Source organism: Pelecanus crispus, chromosome 3 (assembly GCF_030463565.1).
Source record: "Pelecanus crispus isolate bPelCri1 chromosome 3, bPelCri1.pri, whole genome shotgun sequence".
In the NCBI taxonomy this organism is placed as follows: Eukaryota; Metazoa; Chordata; class Aves; order Pelecaniformes; family Pelecanidae; genus Pelecanus; species Pelecanus crispus.
Genome location: NC_134645.1, coordinates 24,113,906 through 24,141,747, shown reverse-complemented (window position 1 = coordinate 24,141,747; position 27,842 = coordinate 24,113,906). Strand labels below are relative to the sequence as shown.

Genomic DNA, 27,842 nt, shown 5'->3' with positions numbered 1-27,842 from the left:
CAATTCCCAGTATCCTGACCTATATATGAAAAAGAGAAAAATCCTTCCCTCACCTCTCAGCCCCAACATCTCCATTCCTTAAGGCAGCATATCTGTTTGCAAAAAGAATGTGAAGTCTTTTTCCCACTTATCTATAACTGAGAAATCTCAAGACTGGGAGAGACCTCAGGAAGGACAGAAAGTTGAGAGGTCTAGCTATAAGACAGCAATAACAGGACCCAGTGAAAAAATACAGCAGGTCTTCCCTCTGTGTATTTTTCGAATTTGATGTGTAATTTTCATACCTGCTCAAGAACTAATTTTTATTACTTAATCTTAAGTGTGTGCCCATGACAAGTCCAGAAAAGTGAGATGGTTAGGGTTTGGATATCCTAATCCAAATGAGGTTTAGGACATTCTTTTTCATCAGCCAAAACCAATTTTTCCTCCATTTTCTGTAAACACCCCTCCACCTTGGCACAGTGTTGTAGTGACCTTCTGGGGTTAAAGAGAGTGAAAAACTCCTCATTTTAACCCATCAATGTTGTTACCTCATCAGCCTAAAGGCTTGCTTCAGGGCAACCTGAGAGACTGCCTGGCTGCCTCAATCACTTCCATGACACTTCCAACCTCTGGGAAAAGAGCTTAGGTTTCCCACACAGCCAGGCAGAAGGGCCAAACTTGTGCAAGTTTAAGATTGAAAAAAAAACAAAGGATCTAAACATTTACCTTTGCAAGCAGTTCATGTAGTTCTGCCTCAGTTGGGAAGCAACCCAGTGACCTGACAATTGAGCCAATCTCTCTGAAAGAAAGAAAGAAAGAAAGAACATCTTTGTCAGTAAATCTGCAATACAAGGGTGTCTGTGGAGAATAACATGTCCAGACTAGATGCAAAAGTACTGAAAAGCTGTAAAAAAGAGTACTAATGAGATTTATGGTATGATTGAAAACAAAATAACAGAAGCATCAATATGGCTTGTGATTTTCAGTCCAACTCTACAACACAGAAATTCAAGCACATTTGAATATGTATCCACAGTGCTGGTGGTTCCCATGAGTCAAACCTCTGTGGTTTCCTCATCTTCACCAGCACATTTGGTGGAAAAAATAGATTTCCTAATGAAAATGGTAGATACAAGAAGCAAAGACCTTTGTAAAATCATCTTACAACAGTAAGGCCTCAAAAATAACCAAGCGCACATAAAATTGTACAGGTCAGTCTTTGGCCTCCTCAGACAGGTCCTGAGGAGCACCCATTCTGATCGAAAACATGTGAAAAGCACTACAATAAACAAAAGAGAGGAAAAGGCTGGCTGCACAAAAATAGTTACAAAACAAAACCCAGTCCCACACATGCAGTTGTTATGAAACGAAGCCATCTGCTCAAATGACTAAGTGAAACCTTGCCCCCTGTGGACGTGAATGGAAGTTTGGCCATTGGCCTCAGTGAGGTCAGACATTTAGTCCTATTTTTATAATCCTTGTCCATGCATCCTATTTCTAGTATTGTTATACTGTATTTGATGCTCTCACTCCTGCACTCCCTCGTCTTTTCCAGCTAAACGGTACTTGTAAATATTCTCTGCCTCCCCCAGTAAAACACCCAACCCAAATCATGCCTCTCTGCTGTCCCGCACTACTTCTACTCCCACAGACTGCCAGAGATGGGAAGGCTGCCATCGACCTCCTGCTTCACCTCTCACATCAGCAAAACTGCAATGTGACTAAGGTAAGCCAGGCCCTGAAAGAGTTTGCAAAATCTGGCATTGCTGGCTGCTGTTTCTGGCAGTTTGTGTGTGTGTGCCAGCATGAGGATGTTGTTTGAAGTGTCTGCGGTCAAAAGTCATGTCACATTTGGTAGTAACATAGAGTTTAAAGGACCCAGATAGGAAATTGTATTTTCCTCCCAGCCACTTCCTCTGACTTAGTTCAGCAGCTGCAGTTTCTGCTGTGTAGTTTCTAGCATACAAAAATGATTGTTAAAGTGAGTTTAGGCCTGTACAGGTTTTGTAACACAGGTGCAATTAAATTTTGGTCATGGTTTTTACCCTAGATATAACACTTTCAATGACAAGACTTGCAAAATCATGAAAGCCCTTGACTCAGGGTGTATTGTAAGCAGCATGAAACAATACCGTCTTCCTCATGCTTAATTTCTTAGTAACCTGCATTTGCATTAGGAGTCATGCAATACTGGTGTTGGCCTGTCAAACCAGGGTAATTTTCCATATTCTTCACAGATATCCGATATTTCAGGCAGTAACATTCATACGTCTACAATTGTGGTTAAGAATTGTGCTGTACTGCCACCTTCTGATACAAGATAATCAGCCATTAATAATCCCATTATTGTACTACAGCCCTGCAATATGAAGCTAGGAATAATTAGACAATAAATTATTGTTCATTGTCAGTAACTGTACTATGATAAAAAATTAATGGGAAATTGTGCATTTACTGTGTTAAATACGCTTTTGAATGTCCCCTCTCACATGTTATGACTTACTGTCTGAATGAACAAATTTTTTTAGAAGTCTATCTGTATCATTTCATTGTTGTAACATTTTATCAAGCTCTGTAGAGTGAGGAGTGTAACAAATTTTACAGCTATTTAGCCAGGACAGCAGATGTAAATGACAAACAAAGAAGCAACTAGTATGTCATGGTGCAGTGAGGGCTAGGGGCTCCCCAGGGCTGGGGCGTGGCAGTGGCGGAGGCTCCCCGCGGTGGGTGGCAGGGCAGGGCCGGGCAGCCCGGCGGGCACCGGGGCAGCCCCAGCCCCGGGCACCGGGCACCGGGCACCTCCCTGGGGACAGGCCAAGAGATTTAAGTGCGCACACTTCCCAAAGAGCCCTATGGGTGAGGGAACAATTGTACCAAGCGTGGAGATGTACCCTGAAGTTCTCCCTATCTAGTATAACTGAAAAATCATTTCACTTGTATGGAGCACCCACAATTTCTTAAATTTAGAGGCACTAGTAAGCATGAGATGCTAAAACCATCACATAAATATTTTGCATCTCTCTAGCCTCTGTTTTTTAACGTAGAAAAGATGTTTGGAACATTTAAAGATGTTTTCCAGTTCGGCTTTGTGAGGAATGTCTAATGACAACTTCACCAGTTCTCACACTCCTTTGTAGTGTTTATACTGAAAAATTGACATATAATTAAAAGCTGTGGTGATATTCTTGTGAAAATAGTAACTGGAAATATGAAAAGTTACTTCAGTAAACTTTAATGACAACACCTTGTAACAACTTCAGAACCTGCTCAGTGAGACACAAACATGTTTTCTGTATGTTATAACAAAAGCCATATTGTTATATGTATGGATGTTTAGGTTAAAATGAAGTTAAAATAGCACTGTCAAGTAGTTGAGCTTAAAAAATACCAGATTAAAAAACACCAGAATTAAGATTATTTGGGAATTTTTAAATTTGACTTCCTTTAGCTCTGTGTCTTGTAGCCAGTTATGCCCTGATCAGTCTAACAGCCCATGCTTTTTTCTTCCACGGAACTTCTTCTTACTTCCTCAGATGCGTATTTTGTTTGTATTTCCACAACATTACATGCTAAATGTATAGAACATGCAGCTCTCCCTCCTGACCCCCATCTGTCCATCCCATTCACCCAGTTCTGGTCATCCCATTTCAAGAAGGAGATACCTGAACAATAAGGAGCACAAAAAAGAATGGCCAGAGCTATGGAATGGCATCTAAGAGATTAAACATATCCAGACTCTTCACTGTGATGGAGGAGGGATGTGACAGACAGCTATGAAATCATTAATGATGTCAAGAATATTAATAGAGAACAATTATTCGCTATTTAACATAAGACAAAAAAAACCCAGGCCCCACTCAAATCATAATGTGGCAGATGTACAAAAAACAATAAGAAATACTGCGTATTTGCTCAATTCCTTGTATTTCTCCCCCAGGTAACTACTAGCAGCTCATATGAGTGTACTGGGCTGAATGGACTTTCGGTGCAATCAAGTACAATCATCTTTACGTTCGTATTAAGTTATATAACCAAATTATATGCAATTTTCTTCCAAGTCTCCTAAAAACACCTCCCTGGTGATGGAGCAACATCCACCTCCCACATTACCCCAGAGGAAGAGAGATGTGCAGGATGCATCGCAGCTGGGGACACCTACTGAGAGCAGGTAACTGTAACACACACTGGCAGGGATGTGCTGGGACTAACCTGAAAGCAAGGGGATCCATACGGACCTGTAGTGCCAAATGAGCTATCAGAGCAGAGATTTGCTAGTAATAATTGTAGCCTTACACTTCTTGTCTAGCTGCAGTTTCCTCTTGCCTCTGGACTCCACCAGTCCCAGCATCCCTCTCTCTAGCCAGTCTCAGTCTTCAACCACTGAACAATGCAAAATGTCTATTAAATAAGCAAAGACAGACTTGTCCAATCAGGGCCAAAGGGACTGTTTCAATTACATTTTCTGATAAAGTAGATGCAGGTTTAGGGAGGTTTTTATCTCTATACGAGATCCTGTTATATTTCTGTGTGAAGATATTTACAAACCTGACATCCACAGTTTTATTGCATTCATGGTCAAACACCTCAAAAGCTTCTATAATCTTTTCCTCAATTTCAGCTACTGTGTGATCTGCAAAAAGAAACATAAGAAAAAGAAGAATTCACTGAGCTGTTGCAACTGATTTAGTTCCAATTTGAGAACTGTGACAGCAGAAGCACCAAAACTGATAAAGGGGCAGACAGGAAAGGTACTTTGAAAAAGCAGAAGTTATTATGAAAAAATCCCCATTCTAAATGCAGAATCTGTCATTTCTATTAGTAATATGGCCTTGCTGTCGCTTTGCAGCTGCATCAAGTCTGGTGGTAATGGTGTGTCTCAGCTACATGATCACCTAACTGTCCAGGTGTGGACCCTGCCCACAGCGTGCCACAGCTCCTTCTGGACCACGAGCCTGAGCCCTTCCTGGACACCATGGTGCCCGTGGTACGAGCAAGGCAAAGGTGGGCCCAGGCTTGCCCTGAGATGGGGCTGTCTCTTCATCCTCCATCCAAGGAAACATAAGTGCTCTCATGTCCGCTAAGTTAGCCATAATGTATGAAAAGCCGAGAACCTGGAATAAAGAAATGGCTAAGATACATGCAGAGCGAATATGTCTCATGGTAAATAATTTATTGCAACAGTTTGGAAAGGAAGATGAGCTCAGCGAAGGGGAAGGAGTAATTTGCGGCATTTCCTTTTTATATCTCAATCTCAAAGAATGGGGAAAGAAGAACCACAAGTTATCACAGTCATATCTCGTCTAAAGCCAGAAATTGCATTCTGGAGGTAAGGGAAGTACCAGGAAATAAATTCTGAAAAGAAAAATGTAAAGAGAGGAAGGGGTCCATCTTAAAAAAAAAGCTCCCTGGCAAGGAAGACAGGGTAAATAGTGAACTGGTTAGCCCACTTATTAATGTTGTAGTTCAACTCCAAAAGACAGAATATAGGAAGCAAAGCAATATGGACTTGACCTTTTGGTTCCTGTGGCTGAATACAGCCCCAAACTCCAGCTGGCAAACCCGCTCTCAGGAGGCAGCATTTTGTGAGCTAGCCTCACGGCTTCCACAGAGACGCCACAGGGAAAAATGTGAGTGACAGACAGAACACAAGATTGGTATCAGGTACACTTGTTTTCTCATTTGCACACTTCACTTCTGTATGTTCAACGTAATAATTAAAACATAGATCTCCTCTATTAAAATGGATTTATTTTCTTCTTTAGGCTCATCTGGTGTTAAATGTTGTTGAGCAGCTCTAACCAGCACTAAACCACTAGACCTTATTTCCACAGGCATAACAATTTCATACCTAGTTTTCTACAATCCCAATAGTTTAGGAATCTCTGGGACTGCAGTCTACAACCATTTTTTTCACTTGCTGTCTTACCCTCATGACAGAAATGTCTGTTTTCTGGCAAAGGGTATCAGAATTGAACATAGCTAAATGATACACTGGCTTTGTGATCTCCCTGTCTTTATGTCAACCCGTAAGCTTTTTCATCATGTTTTCTCTGCCAGTGCTGTTGAGGAGGGCAGAGAGCGGCTGGGTGGGTGCCTGGCAGCTGGCCAGGGTCAACCCACCACAGGCTGCAAGCACTTCAACATAGTAGTCGATTGCCCCAGATATAAGGAAGCTCTTTTTCATATAGAAGAGAGGTGCATTCCGTTATAAAGGTAAAGGTGCCTGCTGCTTTCCATCTGTGTTTGGTACTGAACTCCCCCAGAGGACAGGTGAAAAGAAGAGAGGTAGGAATATATCCTGTATTCCTCTCTCTGACTTTATTCCCCTGATGGAAGCATGGGCAGGTACATGTACGACTGGAGACAGGAGCTCAGTGAGGAAGAAGAGCCCTGTTCAGTCCCCAGATACAGGACAAGCTGTATTCTTTTCATAGTTTGACAATAATGACTACCTTTTATGTGTCTAAGCAGTAAAATCCACATTTAATTCCTTTCCAAAAAACACAGTTAAATCTAAGTGGACCTGATTCCTTGTAGAAGAGGCCCTAAAGACTCTCAAATTACTAAATTTCATGGGAGTTTTTTCAGTGACTTCAAAGAGTCCTGGATCCAGTCTCCAATGTAGACTGTTGGGAGTTTAGTTCTTGAGATCAGGCACTTCAATTGTACACTATGTCTTGCAGTAGAGAAATGCTGAAGGAATATTTATAGCTGTATATTCTTGGCTTGATGAGTGAGCCTTCTGTAGAAATAAAAATTAACCAGGGGGAGGCAGGGAGAGATTTCCACTACTGGAACTATGCAGCCATCCAGCCTTTTCACTTTTGCCTTCCGTGAAAACAGTATACATCAATCTTACCTGTTTCAAGAGGCCTGACAAGGAAAGGTCCTGAAATGAAATGAACTTGATGATTTAATCTAGGTACCAGATAATCTATATTTCTTCCAAGAACTGAGAGGAAGTGGTGATTAAGAGCCATATCCATGGAAGAAAACATAATATACTGTAGTCCTCTCAAAGACTCTCTGTGAGATAAGTGAACACCTAATAAGCTATTGCCTAAATCTCTTGTCCTCCCTCTAGGAATGAAAGCCAAAGATGTTCAACATAGTTCAGGATGGCAAAGCTAGTTATCTGAAGACTTCTGTGATTCACTCTAAACCTCTCCTTGGGAGGGAGAAAAAATGGATTCCAGCTCTAGGATAAGTAATGGATAAAGGTTTAAAATTATACCTTCAAGAAGGGCATCAAGAGATCAGGCATGCAGTTAACTCAGCAGATGTGATGCTCTAAGGTACTGAAATCTTTCCGTACAAGGAGACTCTGCTCCATGGGTAGATCAATGAAAGTTTCGTGTTGCCCTGTGGAGTAATTTTTTAGCAGTTTTCAGGACAGAAATACCTATGCTCCAATCGAATAAAAGATTTCACTCACTTATTCTACTAACTAGAAAAACAATACATAATATCAAAGATAAAATTATCTGATTAGTTCTAATGGCTTAAATAAATAAATATTGAAACATACCATGCCAAAAAAAGATTCCAATACCTACAACTACTTATTCCCTCAAATGCGTCTTGTAGGGATGACATATTATTTCTATTTTTATGTTGCTAAAATGCTTCAGATACCTGTAGGTTTTTCCTCATCTTCTCATTCTCATGTGTTTTCCTACCACATATGCAATAAGAAGACAAAATGTCTTAAAACCCATTCCTCAGATGCATGAACTGAAAAGTGTATTCAGTATCAGTTTCCTTTCCTGTACTATCCTTTGCTATTTTCCCAGTTTGTTTCGCATGAACTAGATAAAGCTCTAGACACTGCCAGTTAAGTAAGACTGGCAGCGAGCTGGGACTCCCAAATTAATTCTGCTGGTTCTTTCAGACTGAATTGTTCATCTTCCGCTTGTCCAGACTGTTCCCCAGCACTCCAAGGCCCATTTGAAGCCAGCCCTTAAGCAGCACACCTGCCTCAGTTGTGACATTTCTTCTTCAAAGACCACAGCTTCAGTCTTTGTAGAGAACAGAAGCAATTAAATAGATGTGGCTCTGCCAGACTCTTGAGTAATGAGCATTTTAAAAAGTGATTTCTAGTTCATACAATTTGATAGATTCTACCATTCATTTAACTGTATGAGCTTACTTTCTTTCCTTCCTCAGGGCCGGCTGCTCTGATGGTTCAAAAAGCCAACCCTTCCTTTCACTGAAGAGAAACTATGCACAGAAAAAAGCAGTATCAAAAGAACAGGTAGGCCAACATTAAACAACCACCTAAAATGCTGGGGAGCAGCATCTGTCTGCTGCTCACAGGAAAAGATTTAGTCCCAATACAGCCTGATGAACCTACTTACACAATGCGATACTCTGAAATTCTTTTTGTGCTACATAGAGAGTAAAATTAAGGGCTGATTTGTGGAAGCACCAGTGGACTTGATTTTCTTACTTACTGTTACTGCTCAACACACCTGAAACATTAACCTTTGTAAACATTAATCTAGGTATATTTTAATAAATATAGTCAATTTTATATTTAAACTCCTATATGCATGTGGACGCCTCATTAATTACTCCCTCCTCTCTTCATGGTACTATGTCATGGTTACAAGCAGGTGTGAGGAAACCCCTGAGGTCTCTGGTGACAGGAACACTTTCTCACACAGGTCTGCCTTGCTGAACTAGTAGTCTGAAAGGACAAGGGACACAACTGGGCAACCCCAACTCAGTGACAGACAGTTTTAGAGTTGTTTACATATTGTTGTTCTGGTTTTATGTAAAGGTGCTGTTATCGACAGCTCTTTTGTAGATCTCCCCATCCACTAACCAGGGCTTATCAGCAGTTAGTACAGAATCGTACCAGTGGCTACATACTCCAGCACTGTTTCTTCTCTTTCCCACTAGCCATTATTTCAACCAAAAAAGTAGACAGCAACCTTGGTCCTGTCAGTTGAAAAACTGTGAACAGGACGCAAAGACTGCCATGAAGAAAAAGGAAGATTTTTAAGATGGCAACGGACACTAGAGGGGACATGCCTGTGCAGGCAGCCACATGAGAAAATGTGTCTTAAAGTCCTCTGCAATCTCCACTCGACTTCAGTGAACCTTCTCTTTCTGCTCACGGATCCAAGCTATGGTATTTAACCACCCTCCCCACAATGCTCCAACACTCTTCCATAAAGCCCTTATGACCATCCTTTGTAAATCCTAGCTCTTCCCATCAACCCCAAAATCACAAGTAACATTCTCTGTCTTGCCATACAATGCCAATCAAAAACAAAAGGTGAGAAGGTCGTTGAGCTATGGGGAATATCTGAGCCAGCCGGAGGTGGAAAAGGTACAAAAAAGTGTGAAGTCCCTGCTTACAAACTGAGCCTACTGCATGGTCAAAAAAAAGGTTTGGCCAACAAGCAGAAATAGCTAAACAGATCTTACTCCTTACAGCTTTAATGCAGAGTTAAAATCCTAGAAATGTGTCAATATGCAGGAACAGTTCCCCAGTAAGAAGGGAGACTGGTGCTATTCCTGAAGATGTGAAACCAGTCCCACGTTCCCTTTAAGGGTAATCTCCAGTTTATTATCTAGCTGTACAGGGCAAAAGGATGAAAGAGATGAACGAAAAAGCAAAAGAGATTTGTCTTTGATGTTTGCAGCCACTGTTTCATCTGACCTCTTCCAAAATCCTTCACAAAACCACTAATGGAAATAAGGGCATAAGAACTTAAAAAAAAGCCAACCCAAATCTGACTGTAGTTCTAATCAGAAGAAATGTGCAATGTATATTTGCTTAAATACAAAGCAAAAAACCAATAAGAGACTTCACAACTGCAACTCTGAGGAGGTTGTCAATTAGCTCTTATGAGATCTAATCAGGATTTTAAGCAAGTGTTAGCTGGACCATCACCTAGGTCAAGATATTAAAAAGCAGTCACAATACTCAGCATCACCAGCACAGGTGAAATCTCAAACACTCTCAAATAAGCTCATCAGCTTTATCAAGACATTGTGTTTCCAGAACAAAAGGGGAAAGCCAGTGTGGTGTCATAAGATGAATTCTTGGTCATGACACCAGCATAAGGTGTTCCCATGCTACTGCTTCTCTTTCCTAACTCCAAAGCAAAGTATACAACCCCCTAAAATATTCTGCCACAAATGTTTGTGTTGCCTTCATATTAAGTGTGGGGAGCTCGACTGACTTAAAAATAATTCAGAAACCTTGCCCCACCCCAAAGAAGGAAACCTTACAGCATTTAACTAATTCTATTTTAAGGAAATTACTGAGGAAAAGGAACACAGGGAGAAAACAATCTTGAGGCCATTTGAATCTCATTTTTTGGCAAGACCTTTCTGCTCTGTAGAAGAAAAGGCATACATTAGATTTTTTCTAGTGACCTTAATTCCAGAGGAAGCTCAATGTACAGTCAACCTAATATGCTGAAACAGTAATTGTATGCTGTGCTCTAAAAATACTGAGGCAAGAGAAATATTTTCTTCTCTACTCTGTACCTCCTATAGCATGTATGATATTAATATATTAGATACCAGAAAAGAAAGGAACAATATGATTAAGCTGTAAGCTTGCAGAATATGCAGTGTTATTTCTTTGTGTCTTGTGATACTTAATTAAAGAATTTAAGATATGTGCTCATTGAAGAGCACATCCATTCTGGAAAGACAAATCAAGCAGATTTTGAAGAAAAACAAGAGGTTTATAAAGCAGCTTGATTCCTCCAAAGAAGGAATAAACCCATTCCTGAACTGCAGTCTGAAGAAAACAGCTTGATGCAAGTATTGATAGCACCAATGAGAAATGTGTTACCTGAGTTTAGCCATTCAGATTGAATGAAGAGATAAAAGATGTAGCTTCATTAAATCTGGCATACGCCAGTTCCCAAGAAATGACCAGGCTGTCTTCACTGACAGTGGTACCTACTCCAATTTTGGGATCCAAGCTATGGCCTGCAGACTCAGGAAAGGGATAATGCTTTCTCTACTGGATGAGAAGTATCCCATGTTATGACAGATGATACTTAGGCAATCTGAGTTTTAGTCTCTTTCCTGTAGCAGATAAAAGAGCTTAACTGGTTTCTGCAGAGGTCACTTTCAAGCATTCTCAAAGAAGCAAAAATGAAGTCTCAAGAACAGCAAAAGCTTTCTTTCATGTTTTTTAGAATTTTTGAGAACTAGCCATATCGTTGCTCCCTATTGTTTGTGTTTGTCGCAGCATACACCATGTGGTATCCAGATAAAGAAGCAAACCCCATCATCAGTGTGAATCAACAAAACCAAAGCCCTACACTCATCATCATGTATGCAAGCAACCTTGGGCTAAGAGCATAGCTCACCCTATTGTCATGCCTCTTTTCCTAATGGTAGTACATGTCAGAGCTGAAAAATTACCTGGTTGTTTCTGTCACAGTAACTATCTTACTAACAGAGAATAAAAATAAAGGGACTACATTTAAAAATAGATACACAGAATGGAGCTCTCAGAGTGGAGCAATCAGAACAATCTTTGCACAGCCCCAAGGCACGTGGTGCGAATAACCATGAGAACAAAACCACCAGCAGCAAATAGGGTTTTAGAAGAATCAGGTAATTATTTTGATGTCTGATAATAAAATACAGGCTGTCAGTTTGATGAAGGCTGTGGCAAAGTTAACTGCAAAAGCTACTTCAAATTCTGACACAAAAATATTAAACACAATTTTTTGTTTTTGTCTTCTATACATAAGACAATTGTAACACGGGCAAAATATATAATAAAGTGATGTAAAAAATTAAGCACTATCTTGACTCCAGCTTTGGCTATGGAAATGAGATTATTTTACAGAATGATGCTGGTAATAAAAAGGTAAAAAGAGTTCAGATCAACCACAATGGAAATATTTTGGTTCTTTCAGTTAGAAGTTGACAAATCCATTAAAGACTTTAAAAAAACAATATAACAACTGTGCATTTCAACCTCAAAGTTGAAAAATGCAACAATATACCAATATGACCAGATAGTCAGTTGGCAGCAACTAATGGAGCTACAAGTTGCCAGTAACTTTACCTGATGAAACAAGATATCCTGAATATTATCCTAGGTTTTGATTGTTCAGTAGACAGCATTTTAAATGCCATGGCATTCTAAGCTACCATAGATTCAGATGTTTTAATACATGTGGGAACCAAAACTAACAAAACTAATGGGGCAATTAACAAACTAATTCAACTGTTGAGAAACAAAGTAAGTACAGAAACTATTCCTGTCTTGATAAGCAGTCAAGTTTCTAGCTGCTCATAAAATTCTTAATCTAACTGACACTATAACATAGAACAAAACAGGCCATGGAGGATGCCATGTCAAGTTGAAAAAGAAGCCATAAATAGTCAATGCTTTTCATCACCTAGTATATGCAAAGGTGTTTAAATCTGTACTTCACACTGCCTCCAAAACACAGTTCATATTAAAGTGTCATTGGTTTGAAAGGGAATATCCACCATTCACAAAGTTCTTGTCCCAGTTATCTTTCCCCAGAGGTGCTGGAGTCATGGTCAATCTTGTCTACTACCCTCCCTTCTGGATCAAATATGGTTCTTCATCAATGGAAAAAATATTTCTTTCCCTTGTGATACACATTCTTGTGGGTCATCAAACCCATTTTAATGCTGTCACTTCTGGTTGCTCTTGCAAGATGCCATTATTTTGGCTGGTCTATGCTGGGCAAACAGCTCCCACACCAGTCCACAGAGATCAGTCTGTATCCTCTGTACTTGATAACTCATACCTATCTGCCCTGATTCATAATGATATAACAGCCTGAACAGCTGCTGCATTAAACCTAACTCCCACATCCTTACCAGGATCCTGTTTGCTTGCTCTGTCCAGAGCTTGCACTCTATTTCTTAAAGCCAGGCGATGCAGATGGCAAAGTATGTCAGCATGAAGCCCCAGTGGAACTACAACTGCTGCCTGGGCTTGCTGCAGATAATGCATTTGCCTATGGGAATGGAGAAGGGAAAATTACGAGGGATACCCTTGCCACCTCTGCAAAATCCTTGACAGAGGCTTGCTGTAACATAAATTTTCCATATGTTGGACGGGACCAATAAACCACTGTTTTCTGCATCACTTCCTATACTACAACCCTGACAGCCTCCCTGTGTCCAGGGTTCCAGACATTCATTTCCCTGGTTCCACCCAATTCTTTCTGGAGATCCCCAGAAAGGAGGATTGCAATTTGTTTGTCAAAGAAATAAAAGGCATAAGAACTTCCTACATATAAAATGCAAAGAAAACTTACTCTAAACTTACTATTTATAACCAAGCAGAACTTGCAAGTGAAGGGAAGAGGGGTACGGAATGTCAAATGTTAAGAGTGGCTGAGTGGGACTGGGACCCAGCGGGAATCCTGCTAATGTCGTACAGTGCTTCTTACAGTCTATAAAGCTCCACTAAGTGCTCTTCAGGGCTGGACGTGTGCTGGGTTTGCTGGTGGGGAAGGCATACAGAAGTTCGGTGCCATTGAAAAAAAAGCAGCAGCATGTGCTGAGGATGTGTTAAGGGATATGACTCTGCTTTTCCTACTACCTGGCTGAGCTCCTTACACAGAAACGCACACAGGCAGAGGCAGCTGACACCGCTGGCCGACTCTGCTCGCTTTGCCCTGGAGCACTGTTCCCTCCAGGATAGCCCCCCTTTGCTCTGCTAAATCTCCTTTCCCAGCTTTGTGCTATTGTCATCAAAATCTTCGCATCTTTTCAGGTGACTGCGTCCTTAGCAGTCTAGATCCATCTCCAGGTGATGAGACTTATTTTTCAGGAAAAGGGAGGGGGTGACTAGTCTCTCCCCTGCCCTACAGGCAAGAAAATCCTTCCTCCTTGCTGTTCAAAGAGTTCCTGAGCAGCTTGTTGGTGAGAGCAAGCTAAGTATACACAATCCTGGGATATATGGGGGAAGGATGCTACAGTCATATGGTTTGCTAGGGAAAACTCTATTCCCTGTAAGCAGTTAGTCTGAGCCATGCAACACAGGTACATATCAATCCATGTCAGTGACAGCACTTCATGCATCTCAGGAAAGGCTGAACAAAATATGCCCTGATGTTTTTACTGTACACAATCTGTGCAGATATGCTGTATCTACATATATATCTGTATATACTGAAGCACCAGTCTTCATAAGCATCAGCAGAGAAGCCTACAATCCTGGGAAATGATCAAGGAATACTACCTAGCTATACTCAGCTAGAGTTCACTTTTCTCAAACCTCTGCACTTGCTGAGGTTGATGAGTGATCAATTTTCAATTTTTTTTTGGTGAGATGGTATGGAAGGAGTCCTTCCTACTTTCACTGCACAAAACGAATTTGTGATTTGGTCTGCGTCTGCCTAAGAGGAGAAATGGAGGTGCAGTGGCTGGCTGGTTGGTATGACCATGCATCTGGGATGCAGCATGCATCACATTCCAGGTCAAAGCAACTGACAGACTCTGCCAGCAATTCCTGATCTGCCACGAGCCCAGGCAGCAGCCCATAGCAGCACCTAGCCGAGATGGGCTAGTCCAGGCCTTGGAAATGCAGGTGTACAGGCTAGGGCAAGGACTTGGTTACAGCACTATATTTTCCTGCTGATGAAGTGTTCTGGACCTAGCAGCATGCCCAGGAAAAAAAAAAAAAAGTCAGAAAAGAAAACCACAAGTTGGCCTAATTCAGGTTACAATTGCAAGACATTCTGACATTTTCTAGTGAGTAATTTGTAAGCCATGCTACAGCATTCCTTTTTACATCTGCAAGCAAAATGGTCCAGTGGAGGCCATCATCCCCTGCCTCGCTGGTGGTAGCAGGCGGAAGCCCTTCCATGAGGAAATGGCAATGGAAGTTGGATTCCCATATACGCAGCATCACAGGCAGGTTTTCTGCTCCCTGTTTCGACCAGCCAGGATGATACTGTGCGGGAGGGTTACTACCTGTAAGTAGCAGGGAAGTGCACAAGCGAACACTTTGTGCCCAGCCCTCCTCCAGCTCCAACCCTAAGGACAGCGTGCAGCTCCACCCAGCCACAGCCCTGAGCTGCTCCTGCCACCCCCCCACTGTCCCCCTGGCTCTTGGGGCACTGCAGTTAGCGCCCAGTGATAAGCACCTTGCTGTGCGAGGTCACAGCTCTGTCTTGCACCCTTCCCTATAGCTACAGCTTACAGATTTTTATCACCCTGAGTACAAAGTCTCTCTGAGCTCTGAAATCGTCAATCGTGAGAGCTAATGCCCTGACCTGACCTTCTTAAGCGCCTTACTCCTTGTACCCTAACCCACTGTCACCCCCGTATTAAACAGTGCAGGGCCATGCTGTGAACAGTAACATACAGCTTACTGCCTATATCCTCTGGAGAATACACAGCACTGAGAACCAGAAGGAATGCATACGGGGTATGCCCTGTGTATGCCCAAACTTCAGATAAAAAGTAGGGATAATCTCTTAGAGCTTGAAAGAATCTGGAGTCATCACTACCTACAGCAGAAACGCTTGCCAGTCCTCCTGAGCATCTTTCGAAATACAACAGCACCTACCCTGACCATACCGGTTTCTCTCTTCCTGGCTTTCACACAGGTCTGTTTGCCCACACTTTGTGCATTTGTTGCTGCAGAGTCCTTGCAGAAAAGCCAGCTGCTTTTTTTTTTTTTTTTATCTAATATTTGGTCGTGTGTTGAAACATTTTTTTTTCCCTCAAACCTGTTTTGCCTTTTTGCACTTCTTGGAGGGAAGGGTTGGATGAGATGGGCCTCAGGACTCCGGGATGGGACAGTGACAGTGACCTCATAGTACAGGAAAATCTATTGAGTCCTGGATCATAACGACACGCATTTTCATTTGATAAGCTGTCAAACATTTTATATCAGGAGTAGCTGTAACATTTTTAGAGCAACAATCAGGACACAATATGAAATGTTCAACTATGGCTCTCAGGATTTGGTCCTGCCTGTCTTCCCAAGCAGTTGGCCATGGCCATGCTGCTTTAGTTCCACAGGCCTCACAACTGTTGCAGATTATTACTTTGGAAGCAGCATGCAATAACGACTCCCAGGAAGAAACATGTATCCAAATTGGACCTAACAGGTCTCAATTATGACCTAGATTTCAGCCAGCCAAGCACATCATCATTTTGCAGCTACTCAGGTGGTGGCTGAGTCTGACTTCATGAAACCTCGAGCTTCACGAGCCAAAGCAGCAAGCTCTGAGTACTATCACTCACCCTAATCATTTGCACAGGTCCAGCTCTGACAGCAAAGCTCTCCTTCTGCTAGCTGGTGTCCACAGACAAGCTGCCAAATACTTTCCATTGCATGCAACCAACACTGAGGGCAGTGAAACAACATACTTTGTCGCACTAACTTGCAGAATGATGGGGCAAAATTCTTTCCTTTTGATAAAAAGCTCTTCTCTTTATATCTCTTCTCCACAGAGGATGTGGAGATACACCTCCAGTCATCAAAGAAGGCAAGGAAGTCCCATCTATGCATAGATCTGGATTGCCTCCTGTACACCTGTGATTCACAGATAATATACAATTAGTATCTTACACTTCTCTTGAGGAAAGTCATGATGTTATCCTTCCTACAGTGAAGTGAAAGAAATGCCAGTGCTTGATGTTTGTTAGCCTGCAAAAAATAATTGTGACACTTTTTTTAAAGTCAATACCAGGTGCATACATGCAGTCTCCCTTTTCATAAGGCAGAGAAAAGTTCAGCATAAATCTCCATTAGGGATGTCTTGCACATCCCTGAAATCCCAAGCCTGGCAGTTGTACCAGTCAGCACTCCTGTTGCAGCTCAGAGTCGGCAAAAACAGTAATCTCCACCATTGCAATTTGTTCCGTAACTTTCATCTCAGCCACACCTGGGATACAATGAAAGAGTTATGTCTAGCCCATACTCATATTCTCTTTGATCACTAACAGCAAACTGCCCTGCAAGGATATATAGCTCTCCTGGTGATGCTGAGAGTCTTGCTATACCTCCAGCTGCTGCTGAAAAGAAAGAGCTTACACAGGCTGCGACACCAGCAGAACACAACCCATGCTGCTATGCTGTGTGGTCGCATACTGCATTTGCCTCCATTTTTCCTAGACTCTCCACTGCGCTGGCCCCAGAAGCAGACGGCAGAGCCACAAAGGACAACTCTGACACCCACAGCCTACAACTCAGATGCACCACACCAAGCTCCACCAAAATGTGGTAATGCACACGCTGCTGTGCGCCCCACAACAGAAACTCACTCTGTCAATGATGTGGGACGGTCCCAACAGGGCACTCTATAATAACTTGTCACCAATGGCGTGCACGTACATCTGATTGCATGTGTGGCAGCACCAAACATCTCATAAATTGAATACGCCTACTAAACTGCCTCTGCACACTGATTGCTCAAGTGGTCAGGAACCAGGGACCAGAATCAAGTAGATATTAGTACTCTGAGAATTAATTTATTTTAAACATAAGCTGTTATAAAGTTTAACTACAGCACCACAGTAGCCCTGCTAGAATACAGCAGTTTGTAAACTTTCTTCTTTTAAAAGAACCGTAATTGTCTACAATATAATGGGAGAATGAAGGTTTTTAAGTATGACTTTTAATACATGCTGGTATTATGTAACGTATCCCAAGCCCTTCAATTTGCCTGACAGGGTCTCGAATGGGTTAAAAAAAAATACAGTTTCTAGACTGGTTGCAATTCTGTCTGCACTACTCTGGAGTGAGGGCTTTGACCAAAATAACGAACGCTGTTAGAGTGAAACAAAATGGCAAGGGATTACAGGGGTTTGCTGCAGCTGTTTGGGTTTTAAGGAGCTGTCTTGAAAGTATCGCTTACAGTGCTAAATCACTTTCTTTACATATCATGAATGAATACGAACCTCCAATCTTCTTTTTGTTTGCCTAAGAGTAATATTGTGAATTTGAACAGCATTTCAGCTGACAAATTTAAGACATTTACATTTATCATCAATGGGGAATAAGACTTATTTCTATAACCATTTGAGGAGGCTAAGCTAAAGGAGGAAGTTGGCAAACAGGGAAAAAAAAGGATATAAGTTGTTCATGGATAAATTTCAGAATTCATGTCTAATTTTCAACCTGACCATCAGCAGTAACAGTCCAGAACCTCCTGTGACCTTACACCAGCGACACAATAATCCCTACCATTTTTAAGATGGAGCTTGGTAAGCTTTTGAAAGTTATGGCTGTATACAGCCCCAGGCTGGACTCAAGGAAACCCCTTCCAATCTTATGTTCATGGGGCTTTCACATACTACCCACGCCTATGTAACACTGAACAGTAAGGATGTCAAAAAGGGAGTTGGGAGTCTGTATTTTCTTAAAGGTGGACATTTACAATTAAAGACCATTTACAAAAATATCTCCCTGAGACCTCTCAGGCAGCACGTAATCCAACCTCAAAAGCCATGGGGGCCAGAGGTAGGTTTTGGGACCACCTGCCCCTTACCATGCCAACAGCTCTCACCCCCGCACCGGGTACCTGCGAGCTCCGTGCAGGGAGCTCCCTGCTCCTCTGGCCACCTTCTGCAGCATCCCCAGCCCCATCTCCAAGTGTCCCGTGCCCATCCTGCCATCTCTGCCACGCCGGGCACGAGGCCCACCTCCGCAGGGGCTGGGCTGGGACATCGCTGCCGCAGCTACTTCTCCCCTCAGGATACCTCGCAGGATGCGTAGGAGCTATTTTCAATTTCTGCTCCTCACCTCAACCATATCCCCAAGGCAGAAACAGCAGCAGCGGCAGTCAGACGCCAATGGCAGGATTTGGCCAGGGCAGAGCTGTGGTGTGACCAGCACCCCTGTCTGCACGGCCACCTCCCACCTGGGGGCTAAACATGGAGCACGTTCGACAACAGGTTCATGTCAGACCTCTGTTACCCGAAAGACCATTTCCCTTCCACAACCTCTAGCTTGCCACATTCTATTGCCAATAGCAATGAAGCAGTATCTGTTCACACAAAATAAAGGTACTCCTAAATTGCAAAAAAAATCCCAACCCCTCAGATCTCAGAATAATTAGTATGTAGACATGGAAATTCTTAATAACATGTTAACTATTGTCGGAAAGATAATTTGTGGGAGTTCTCGAGCTCCCTGTCAGCACTGCGTATCTGCTGGTTGGCATTGTTTAAAAGACAAAAAAGTTTAAAGCCTTTCTGCACACCAGCCAATTTTTTATTCAGTAAGTCAGCTAGAAGTAGAGCCAAACTGAAAAACTTCTGCCATTTTATGCACCATGGAAACAAGAAACCCGTCAATCTGCAATTACCTATTCTACATCCATTTGAGATCAACTTCTACTGCAGAAGTATAGCCAAGAGGATTGGATCCACAGGCTGTGTTTGTCCATGGGAGACGGACATAATTTATTTTTTGTTTCACTCTCAAATAAGTACAAATATTAAAACATAACTCAGACTGATGTCAAGGTGCATGTTAAACTGCATTACAGTCTAATAAAAGCTATAAACTTTTCTCCTCATGTAATTTCTCACAGCAATGTCAACAAGAGGATGTAAAAATATTCATAGTTCTCATCTGTAAATTCCACTGTGATAAAACTGCACACTGATTTCCTAAGCAATCTCGTATATTCAGATTTTCTTCTAGAGATGAAGTATTGCTTGCTTGAGCCCGGCGAAAGCTACTTATTTTTAACAACTCATCCTAATTTTGTATTTTTTTCCATAAACGAAACACTGCCACTTTTTAAATTAGAGATAATCTGTCTGATGGAGTACTTTAGCCTGAAGGTTTATTTTGAGTGTTTAATCCATAGCTTTTGTACCTTTCAAATGCTGATGCTTATTTGTGAAACCCTCAGAAATACATTTTAAAATCCTCGATATAGCAAGACCCTTAAATGTACTCATGTGCTTAAGCATCATGTGCATCATATTATCCCATTCAGCGGGATTCCCCAAAGCTGTACATAGCTTAAATGCTTTTCTCTGGCAGGTTTGAAACTCTCATGTTAATTAAGTGTGCCCTGAGCAGAATTAATGGTTACAACTGCCTACAGTGCTTGCGGCAGCTACTAGGCTCTCTAAGCTTGGACCTGAAACTTTATTAAAACAGAATGAGCAGCGATAGCACATTTTCAGTATCTCTAGTGATACAGAATCCAGGCAGAGCCAGGTGATACAGAGAGGGAAGGTTTAGATCCTACCTCCAGACGCAGGAGGATTTGGCAGGGCAGGTGAAGTACGGGCAGCTATGCTTCTTTCAAGAAGGTAGTAGCTGAATCAGATATATAGCTAGTTCTTACCAATGGAAACTCCAGTAAATCTCTGATTTCACAAGCGTGCCAGGCGGCAAACAGGGGCAGTTAAAGAGCAGATATATATGCATGACTGAACTCACTGTTACTGTATTTATGTAAGGCACTAAAATTGGGGTGAAAACTCTTTCCCATCTCCACTAACAACCTTCACATGACTGTTGGGAAAGAGGATCTGTCAGGCCTGATTACATATTGCAGCTGTAGCTCAAACTACCCAGGACAACTACTCATCATTTACCAGAGAAAATCATCATCGCAGAATGGTTATTCTCCATCTCCGTAGGTCTTTGCACCAGAATCAGGTGCCTTTCTGGAGGACATCCGTTATCTAGAACTAGTTATTCAGTTTCATATGGGCGTAAGTGGGTGAAATAGGCGCTCAGACTATTTAATATACTTCCTTTTGGATTAAAATTCGTGAGTTATTAATTGCATTTTAAATATGCGCTAACTGGCACAAAGAATATGGTCTTAGAAAAACTCTAATACTGATCAATTACATAACATTACCATAATGATATAGGAACACTGAGCGTTCTCTCCTTTATGTACTTTCACGTGATTTCTTAAATCCCAGCTGGAGAAAAATATGTCTTGTCTTCTGTCTAGTTCTACTTCAGGCACTACCGGTCTGACATTTTGCTTTCAGGTTCTAGTAACATCAGTATTGAGATCAGAGATATTAAAACTTAGGAAATCTGACATGTTATGTCAAATTACAAAGAAAGTTATCTGAGAGCAAATGGAAGAACAGACAGGCTGAATTAAGTAGCATAAAAAGGGAAAGAAACAGAATGATAGGAGGGAAGCTACAGACAAATATACAGAAGAGAAAGATTAACCAAACAGTCTAGTATAATCAGATGGGTGTGAAGAAAAAAACATTAAACAATGTTGAAAGCACAAATGCAGGGATATAAATTCATACATAAAACATGTAGCTACAGATAGTACGAGCACGATCCCATTAACACTGACACACATACAAGATTTTGTTCACAAGAATTGCGTTAGAGGGTAATACTCATGTGACTAACATGATGTACAAGAGGTTGCAGGATTTGACCTTTCACCATTTTGCCTTGTGTACATCGTGGACATCTGTAAAACATTTAAGCAGGCATTTTAACTTTGAAGAAGACAAAACTTGAAAATAATAGGACCTAAGGGAAACCTTTACCATGAGAGCTGGTAGAACCGCAGTTCTACAAAGAACCGAGAGGAATACCCTAAAGACTAATTATTTGACAATACAACCAATGTTATTGTTCTGTTTGAAGCATAATAAAGTAAAAGTTGTAGTTTGCATAGATGTGGAATGCTTGTCAGAAGAAAGCACGATCAATGTGTGAATCCGGAATTGGGGAATCCTAATTAACCCTCTAACTGCTATCTGCAAGAAGTCTAATAGCAACTCTGAAATGGGTGTAAGCGACTTATTCTTAGGGGATTGCTTCTGCAGTTTAATGAGACACTGACTGTTAGCTTACCTCAACCGCGTTTATAATAATGAGAGACCTTTATAGGGCAATAAGCAACTGATCTGCCTAATAACAGACTATGATTCTCATGAGCGATGGAAGGTAAGTGAGATGCCTTGTCCGTGTGATAGAGATTATTGTCCTCATTCTACAGATAGGAAACCAAAGCCCAGTATGACACCTTCCATGATCCATTGGGAAGTCATGTGGGGCCAGGAATGGAGTTTATGGGTCAAGGTCGTTTAGGATGACAGCACTATTTTCCTTTAGAAGATGGCATCTGATACTTTATTGGGAATAGTGTTTTACAGGATGTTAAAAACTACCAGGTGTAAAAAAACAAAAAAACAAGCGAGTCTGTCTTCAATAATATGGTAATTAAACTTCTTACAAAGTATTCTCGTTTTGAAACTATAAAAATGGCATTAAAAGCCATTAATCGAGTAATCAAAAACCCATGACCTTCCTTCTCCAACAGTTTCTCCCTGTGGATTGTCAAAATGGTGCAAAATCTCAATACCGTGCATATGGGTGCCCAAAATACACAGAGCCAGAATTTCCCAATATTACTGTTATCCTGCCAGAACACCAGATTCCCTCTTCTCAGATGGTTCGGCAGACTTCTAGGCTGTTATCCTATCACCTCTATCCACCTCAGCCAGCACTGTGCCTCAGCTTCATTTGCAAAACTGGAAAGATGAAAAAAAAATATGCTTTCACAAGACTAAACAAAAATGAAAAACAATATAAAAGAAATAAGACTTTTAGAACAGTCATCTATGCTGCAAAGTGCATGCTAGAAATACTTCTAACAAAATCAAATTACTCACTCAGCACCATCCACAGCAACTATTTATACAGGACTTTTCTGCGGACTATATTGGGTTTTTCGTAAATAAGACAAAATCATCCATTATTTAGATTATTTCAAATACAATGCTCAGAATTTGCAAACCATTACAACACACACAAGTTTACGTGTGGGAAGGATGGATTTTAGAAGTCACAATATTGTGAGTTTTACAGAAAGTACGTCTTCCTTGAAACGATACTTGAGTATCCTTGCAGGAGGAATTACCTTTAGCCTGTAAAATATAATTTCTGGCAATGCTCCCTGAAGTAGAACACGCTTGCCTCTAAAAATAAGCCACGGTGCTATCAGCAGCACAGATGACTTTTTCCTGGCAGAGAGAGCCCGATGCATCCAGAAATGACTGCAAGGGGCCACGACCAACTGGCTCCGGCAGCCGGCTCAGCCGCCCCGGCTGCCCTGGCAGCCGCCCCACGCCGTGACGAGGCGGTCGGCCCCGCTGCCGTCAGCTCGGGCTGCAGCCTGCGCGGCAGTGACGCAGCCACAGGGCTGCCACCCCCCCGGCCGTCGCCCGCGGGTGGCATGGCGGCGGGCGGCTGGTGCCGTCCCCCGTGACGGGGAGAAGCCCCTGGGCCTGCGGCGGGGGCAGGCCTGCGGCCGAGGCGGTGGTGCGGCCACCGTGAACGGCGTGGGGGAGGCGGGGGGGGGCGGTATGTGTATCTGTGTGTAAATATGTACGTGTGCATGCGTTCATACATATATACACATATATGCATACGTGCACGCACGCACACACAAACGCACATCTATGTCTGCGTCTCTCAGGGCGGGCCCGTGTGCCACCCTGGCACCAGCCCCGGCAAGGGCAGATCCCCCCCGCCCTCGGCCGCCGCCTCTCCCGCCGCCGGAGGCCGGAGGCCGCGGCGGGGCGGGCCCCACTCGCCCGGCGGCGGCCAGGCCCCGCCGCCAGCCCACCTGCACACCCCGCGGGGCTGGAGGCCTCGGCCCCGGCCCCGGCCCCGGCCCGGCCGGGCCTTACCCTGGCCGCTCCCCTCCTTCTCCGCCATGGCTGCAGCCCCGCGCCGTCGCCATGGCGACGCGGGCCTGGCCGGGCCCGGCCGAGCCCTCTCCTCCCGCCGCCGCCGCCGCGGCTCCCCGCCACCGGGCCCGGCGAGGCCGGCTGCAGGCGGCCTGCCCAGCGGGCCAGGGCGGGCCGGAGCGGGCCGGGCTGACGGCCGCAGCCACCTTCCCTCCGACCTGGAAACCTCTTCGCTTGCGGCCTTCGCGGCCTGCTAACATACAAAGCCACTGAAAGGTGAAGGAAGTATTTTGGTGGAGGCTCTGCCTGCCAGCCTCGAGTGCTGCATGGGCAGGGAGCCCCGGCCACAGTCGCCCCAAAACATCGATCGAGCCCAGAATTTGGATCCCTGTGCAGAGGCCCAGACCCAGCCTGCTCCCCAGGCCCCGGGGCCACAGGCAACCCCACGCAGGGGTTTAGGATGTTATTCCCGCTTGCGCTAAGGAGGAAAATCATGGCCGAAACCCACATCTGGCCTGTGAGGTGGGGCCGGCGCAGCGCAGCACTGCACACCGCTGTCCTTGCAGCCAGGCGCTGAATGAGCCCCTTAAACCTGCCGCTTCACAGTACTCCATTTCTCTTAAAAATAGAGTTTTCCCAGCAATTGCAGAGATTTTCATGTATCCGAGCTTTAGAAAGTGAAAGAACATTTTATTCTAAATACCATCATCGTTCTGAAACAGCTAAAATATTCTGCCTTAGCAATATTAAATAAAACTGCAGTTTAAATTTAGCTGAGTGTTTTAGCAGACATGCTTGCAATGCCTGGGTTTTCTGACTCTAAAACAACTGTGAAAGTAGAGAAAATATAAATATTAATATTCCGGCAAGATGCAACCCTATATTCATAGAAAATAAATATTTATGAAATTCCTAGAACTAAAACTTTGTCCTCACCACAGCAGGTGCTCGTTTGTCAGATGTTAAATTTTTGCAAAGCCCTTGTGGATGACGGCTCCTCACACGCTCATCTCCACCTCTCAAACAAACAGTTACGACGTGCTCAGTATTCATGGAAGCCTGAAATTTCAAAAAACACATTGAAGGGAAATAGGGCTTCTTTCCTTTAAAAAAATAATTTACTTTTTTTATAACATTTATAACATTTGCTACTTGCCTTTCAGCTGCTTATTTCTCCGGTTTTATTGAACATGGCTCAGAGTAAAGAGGGTATAATAGATACCCAAGAGAACACACCATTACTCTGTTGGGAAAATAGCTGATTATGCACTCTAACAAAGCTGATCCTTCTGAAAGGTTATCTACAGACTTGAACCGTTTATTAAAGTAACTAAATATTTTAGATCACATGTTTGACTACAGGAATACACAGATTTGTTTCCTCTCAAATTGATAACAGAAGTTTTGGTGAGAACAGCATGGCAGCCGAAGTTAGAGGATGCAGCAGCAGCAGAAGCAAAGGCCCGTATCTTTCAGTCCTACAGCAGTCCCATTTCTTATTCCCTCAACCCTTCCACACAGAAAACCTTTCTCTCTTCTGGCCGTAGATCTATTGTGGTGGATCAGTCACATGTTTGAAACTGAAGAAAAGCACAAAACATGTTGTTTTGGCAAGGACGGAGCTTTCTTATCTCTTCCTTCCCCTACCCCAAACGTGGAATTTCATGTTCTTGAATACTGTGCCCAGCATTAGATTTCTTATGTCATTTTTCCAGATCACCTGATTCACCATAGGACATTTACAGCTCTTCTACAAATGCTACGCTAATTCAAAGTGTTTACTACTAATAAAAGCTTTAAAAAATCCTGTTCTAGTCATTCAGGTTTTCATGTCAGATCCACACCCAAAATGTGAACAACATTCAGCTTTAAAATAGATACAAATATCGCCTATTGTGCGAATTTATTGAGATTCTTGTGTTTTTACAGTAGCCTTTGAATTGAAGTCAGTCACTGCAAGTGTGACATGGTAAGACAGTAACTCCACCTAGGCCACTACCTTTGACGTCTTCCCAGCAATTTCACCAGGGCTTGCGCTTGGCGTTCCTCACCACCCTTTCCTATTTGATACACACTGGTCTTTGTTTCCTGCAAGAGCGATGGTAACGAAAGCAGTGTGTAAAAGCAAATCAAGAAAGGGGAAACCGTGAATTACGCAACAGCTATGACACGTTGTGTATGCCACAATGTCTATGTCCCATTGTAGCAGCTGACTCCGGCCCTCATGAGCTGCTACAGTAGCTCCTCGGGGAGAGCATTGTTCTGAGTATATAAAAATATTGGTCAAATCCTGATGTTTGTGCTTGTTAAGTTTGATAACTTTAGCCTAGCTGCAGAGTCTTTTGTGACTTACAGCTAATACTAACTTCAGCAAACAGTATTTTCCACTGTCCTGCCTGTGATGCTGTGATTCCACTCAGGGCAATTACTGTAAAGCAAAGTGCTTTGTTTGCATCATCTCCTCCAGCCTGGAGTTTCCTTTTGCTTTCAATAACTTGCAGCCAAGTGTCAGCACCTGTTTCCCTTTCTTCCCCCAGTTCCTGACATGCAGGGCTTTGGTGTCTTGCCTGTCTCCAGGAGCAGAACAAAATATGGAATGAGAAAGCACTTCAAAATGAGAACTCACTGCTTTAAAATTTCCTGGCAACATAGGTTGAAAAATCTATGTAGGAAAAAAATGTTAACAATTATAATGCAGATCAAATATTGGACCTGAACCACATGACTGTTTCCCTTCTAACTTAATGCACAGACATCTCAAACCAAGGGTATGAGTGGGCTGAAACAACTAATCGCGTTTTGGCAAAGACAAGTACAAAAGGAAACCCAGAACTACTAATTCAACAGCTTGAAATATCAGCTGCTGCATGCAAGATCTTTAAAGAGCTCCTCTGAAGAGAACATACCCTTTTAAACTTGTAATTTTTCATTTAAAAATGTCAGAAAATATCTCAGGGAAAATATGGAAGAAACCAGCATTGTTGATATAAAGCCTGAATCCACTGAAGTCTAATAGATGTAAGGTACCCTTGCCTCTGCACCTAATTTCATCGCATACATTCCTCTCAGCTATCAGGGTCCCAGCGCACATTTTGTATATTTTCCATACATATGTTCAGAAATTTTGTTCAGCGATAAAAAACAGCTCTGAAATGGGAGCAGTGATGTAAAAGATAAAGCAGTTCAAGGAGGTATAGTAACATCCTACAAACTAGTGTCCCCCGTGGCTTCAGGGTCACAGCATTTGGACACATCTTTGCTCTGAACACTTGCTGAAGACCTTCACTATGGAGCTCCCTCTGTGGGTCCTTGGGGACCATATACGCACAAAGAAGCGTATTCATTTGCCCTTCACGGAGAAAGTAAATAAATGAAGAGCTACGATTCTCTGACAGGAGTCTAATTATAACCCCTCTGTAGCTAAATGGGTACAGCCCTGCCACTCAAGGAGCTGTTTCCATGTTGCAGTACCCTTTTTCACCAATATAACAGGAATGACCCAAGTGCATTTGGTTTCTCCATTCCACTCTTCCTCTGGGATCAGCAGCTGATTTGAGTTGACTCAGGAACAGCTTCTTCAAAGCAGAATATTATCTAAACATTATCTGTTCACCCAAATGATACACAGCAACAGATAAAAACGAGAAGACGACTCCATCCATTCTTTGTCTATGCTGTATCGTTCTCTTCAGATTTGGGGTAAATTACACTAAGAGCAGCTACCGTGTTCCTTGATGTGTGGGAGGGAAGACAGCTTCTCTTCTGCCTTGTTCTCTTTGTTACTGCAGACTTTGATCCTATGCTTGGACCAGATGAAGAGAAGCCTAACAGAGTGGGTAGAGACAGACAGATAGGCATGTCCACCATTATTGGCTCTACCATTGACCTCTTCCAGGCTGCTGGTATTTTCATATTAACCTTATCTGTCATCATTTTGTTTTCTTTTTGAAAAATAAAAGCCTTCCTGCTCTGACCTACAGAACAGCAAAAAGCACATAAATTGGCAAGGGAGTTCCTTTATTTTTCATACAGGTAATAAATCTAAAAGCCCAAAATCTGATCTCTTAAATAAAATGTCAGAGGGTATGATTCCACGAGACATGGGAAGTGCACCAATGCTAAAAGAGCAGGATCCAGCTCTTTCTTCAAGTCTTGTCCTTCCTTCTCTACTGCTGGCTGCACATCCTCCTTCTACCTTGTGCTGGCTCCACCAT

General features: G+C 42.6%; 1 protein-coding gene across 1 annotated transcript in view; it reads right to left on the bottom strand.

Annotated features, from left to right (window-relative positions):
* DRC8 (dynein regulatory complex subunit 8) overlaps positions 1-23,656 on the bottom strand; it is a 30,907-nt gene extending 7,251 nt beyond the window's left edge. Inside the window, exons 1-3 of the mRNA XM_075706935.1 lie at positions 23,629-23,656; positions 4,528-4,612; positions 709-781 (exon numbers count right to left, since the gene is read on the bottom strand). Of these exons, the coding sequence (XP_075563050.1) occupies positions 709-781; positions 4,528-4,612; positions 23,629-23,656 (186 nt within the window). The remainder of the gene's footprint in view (positions 1-708; positions 782-4,527; positions 4,613-23,628) is intronic.
* Positions 23,657-27,842: the final 4,186 nt, after the last annotated feature.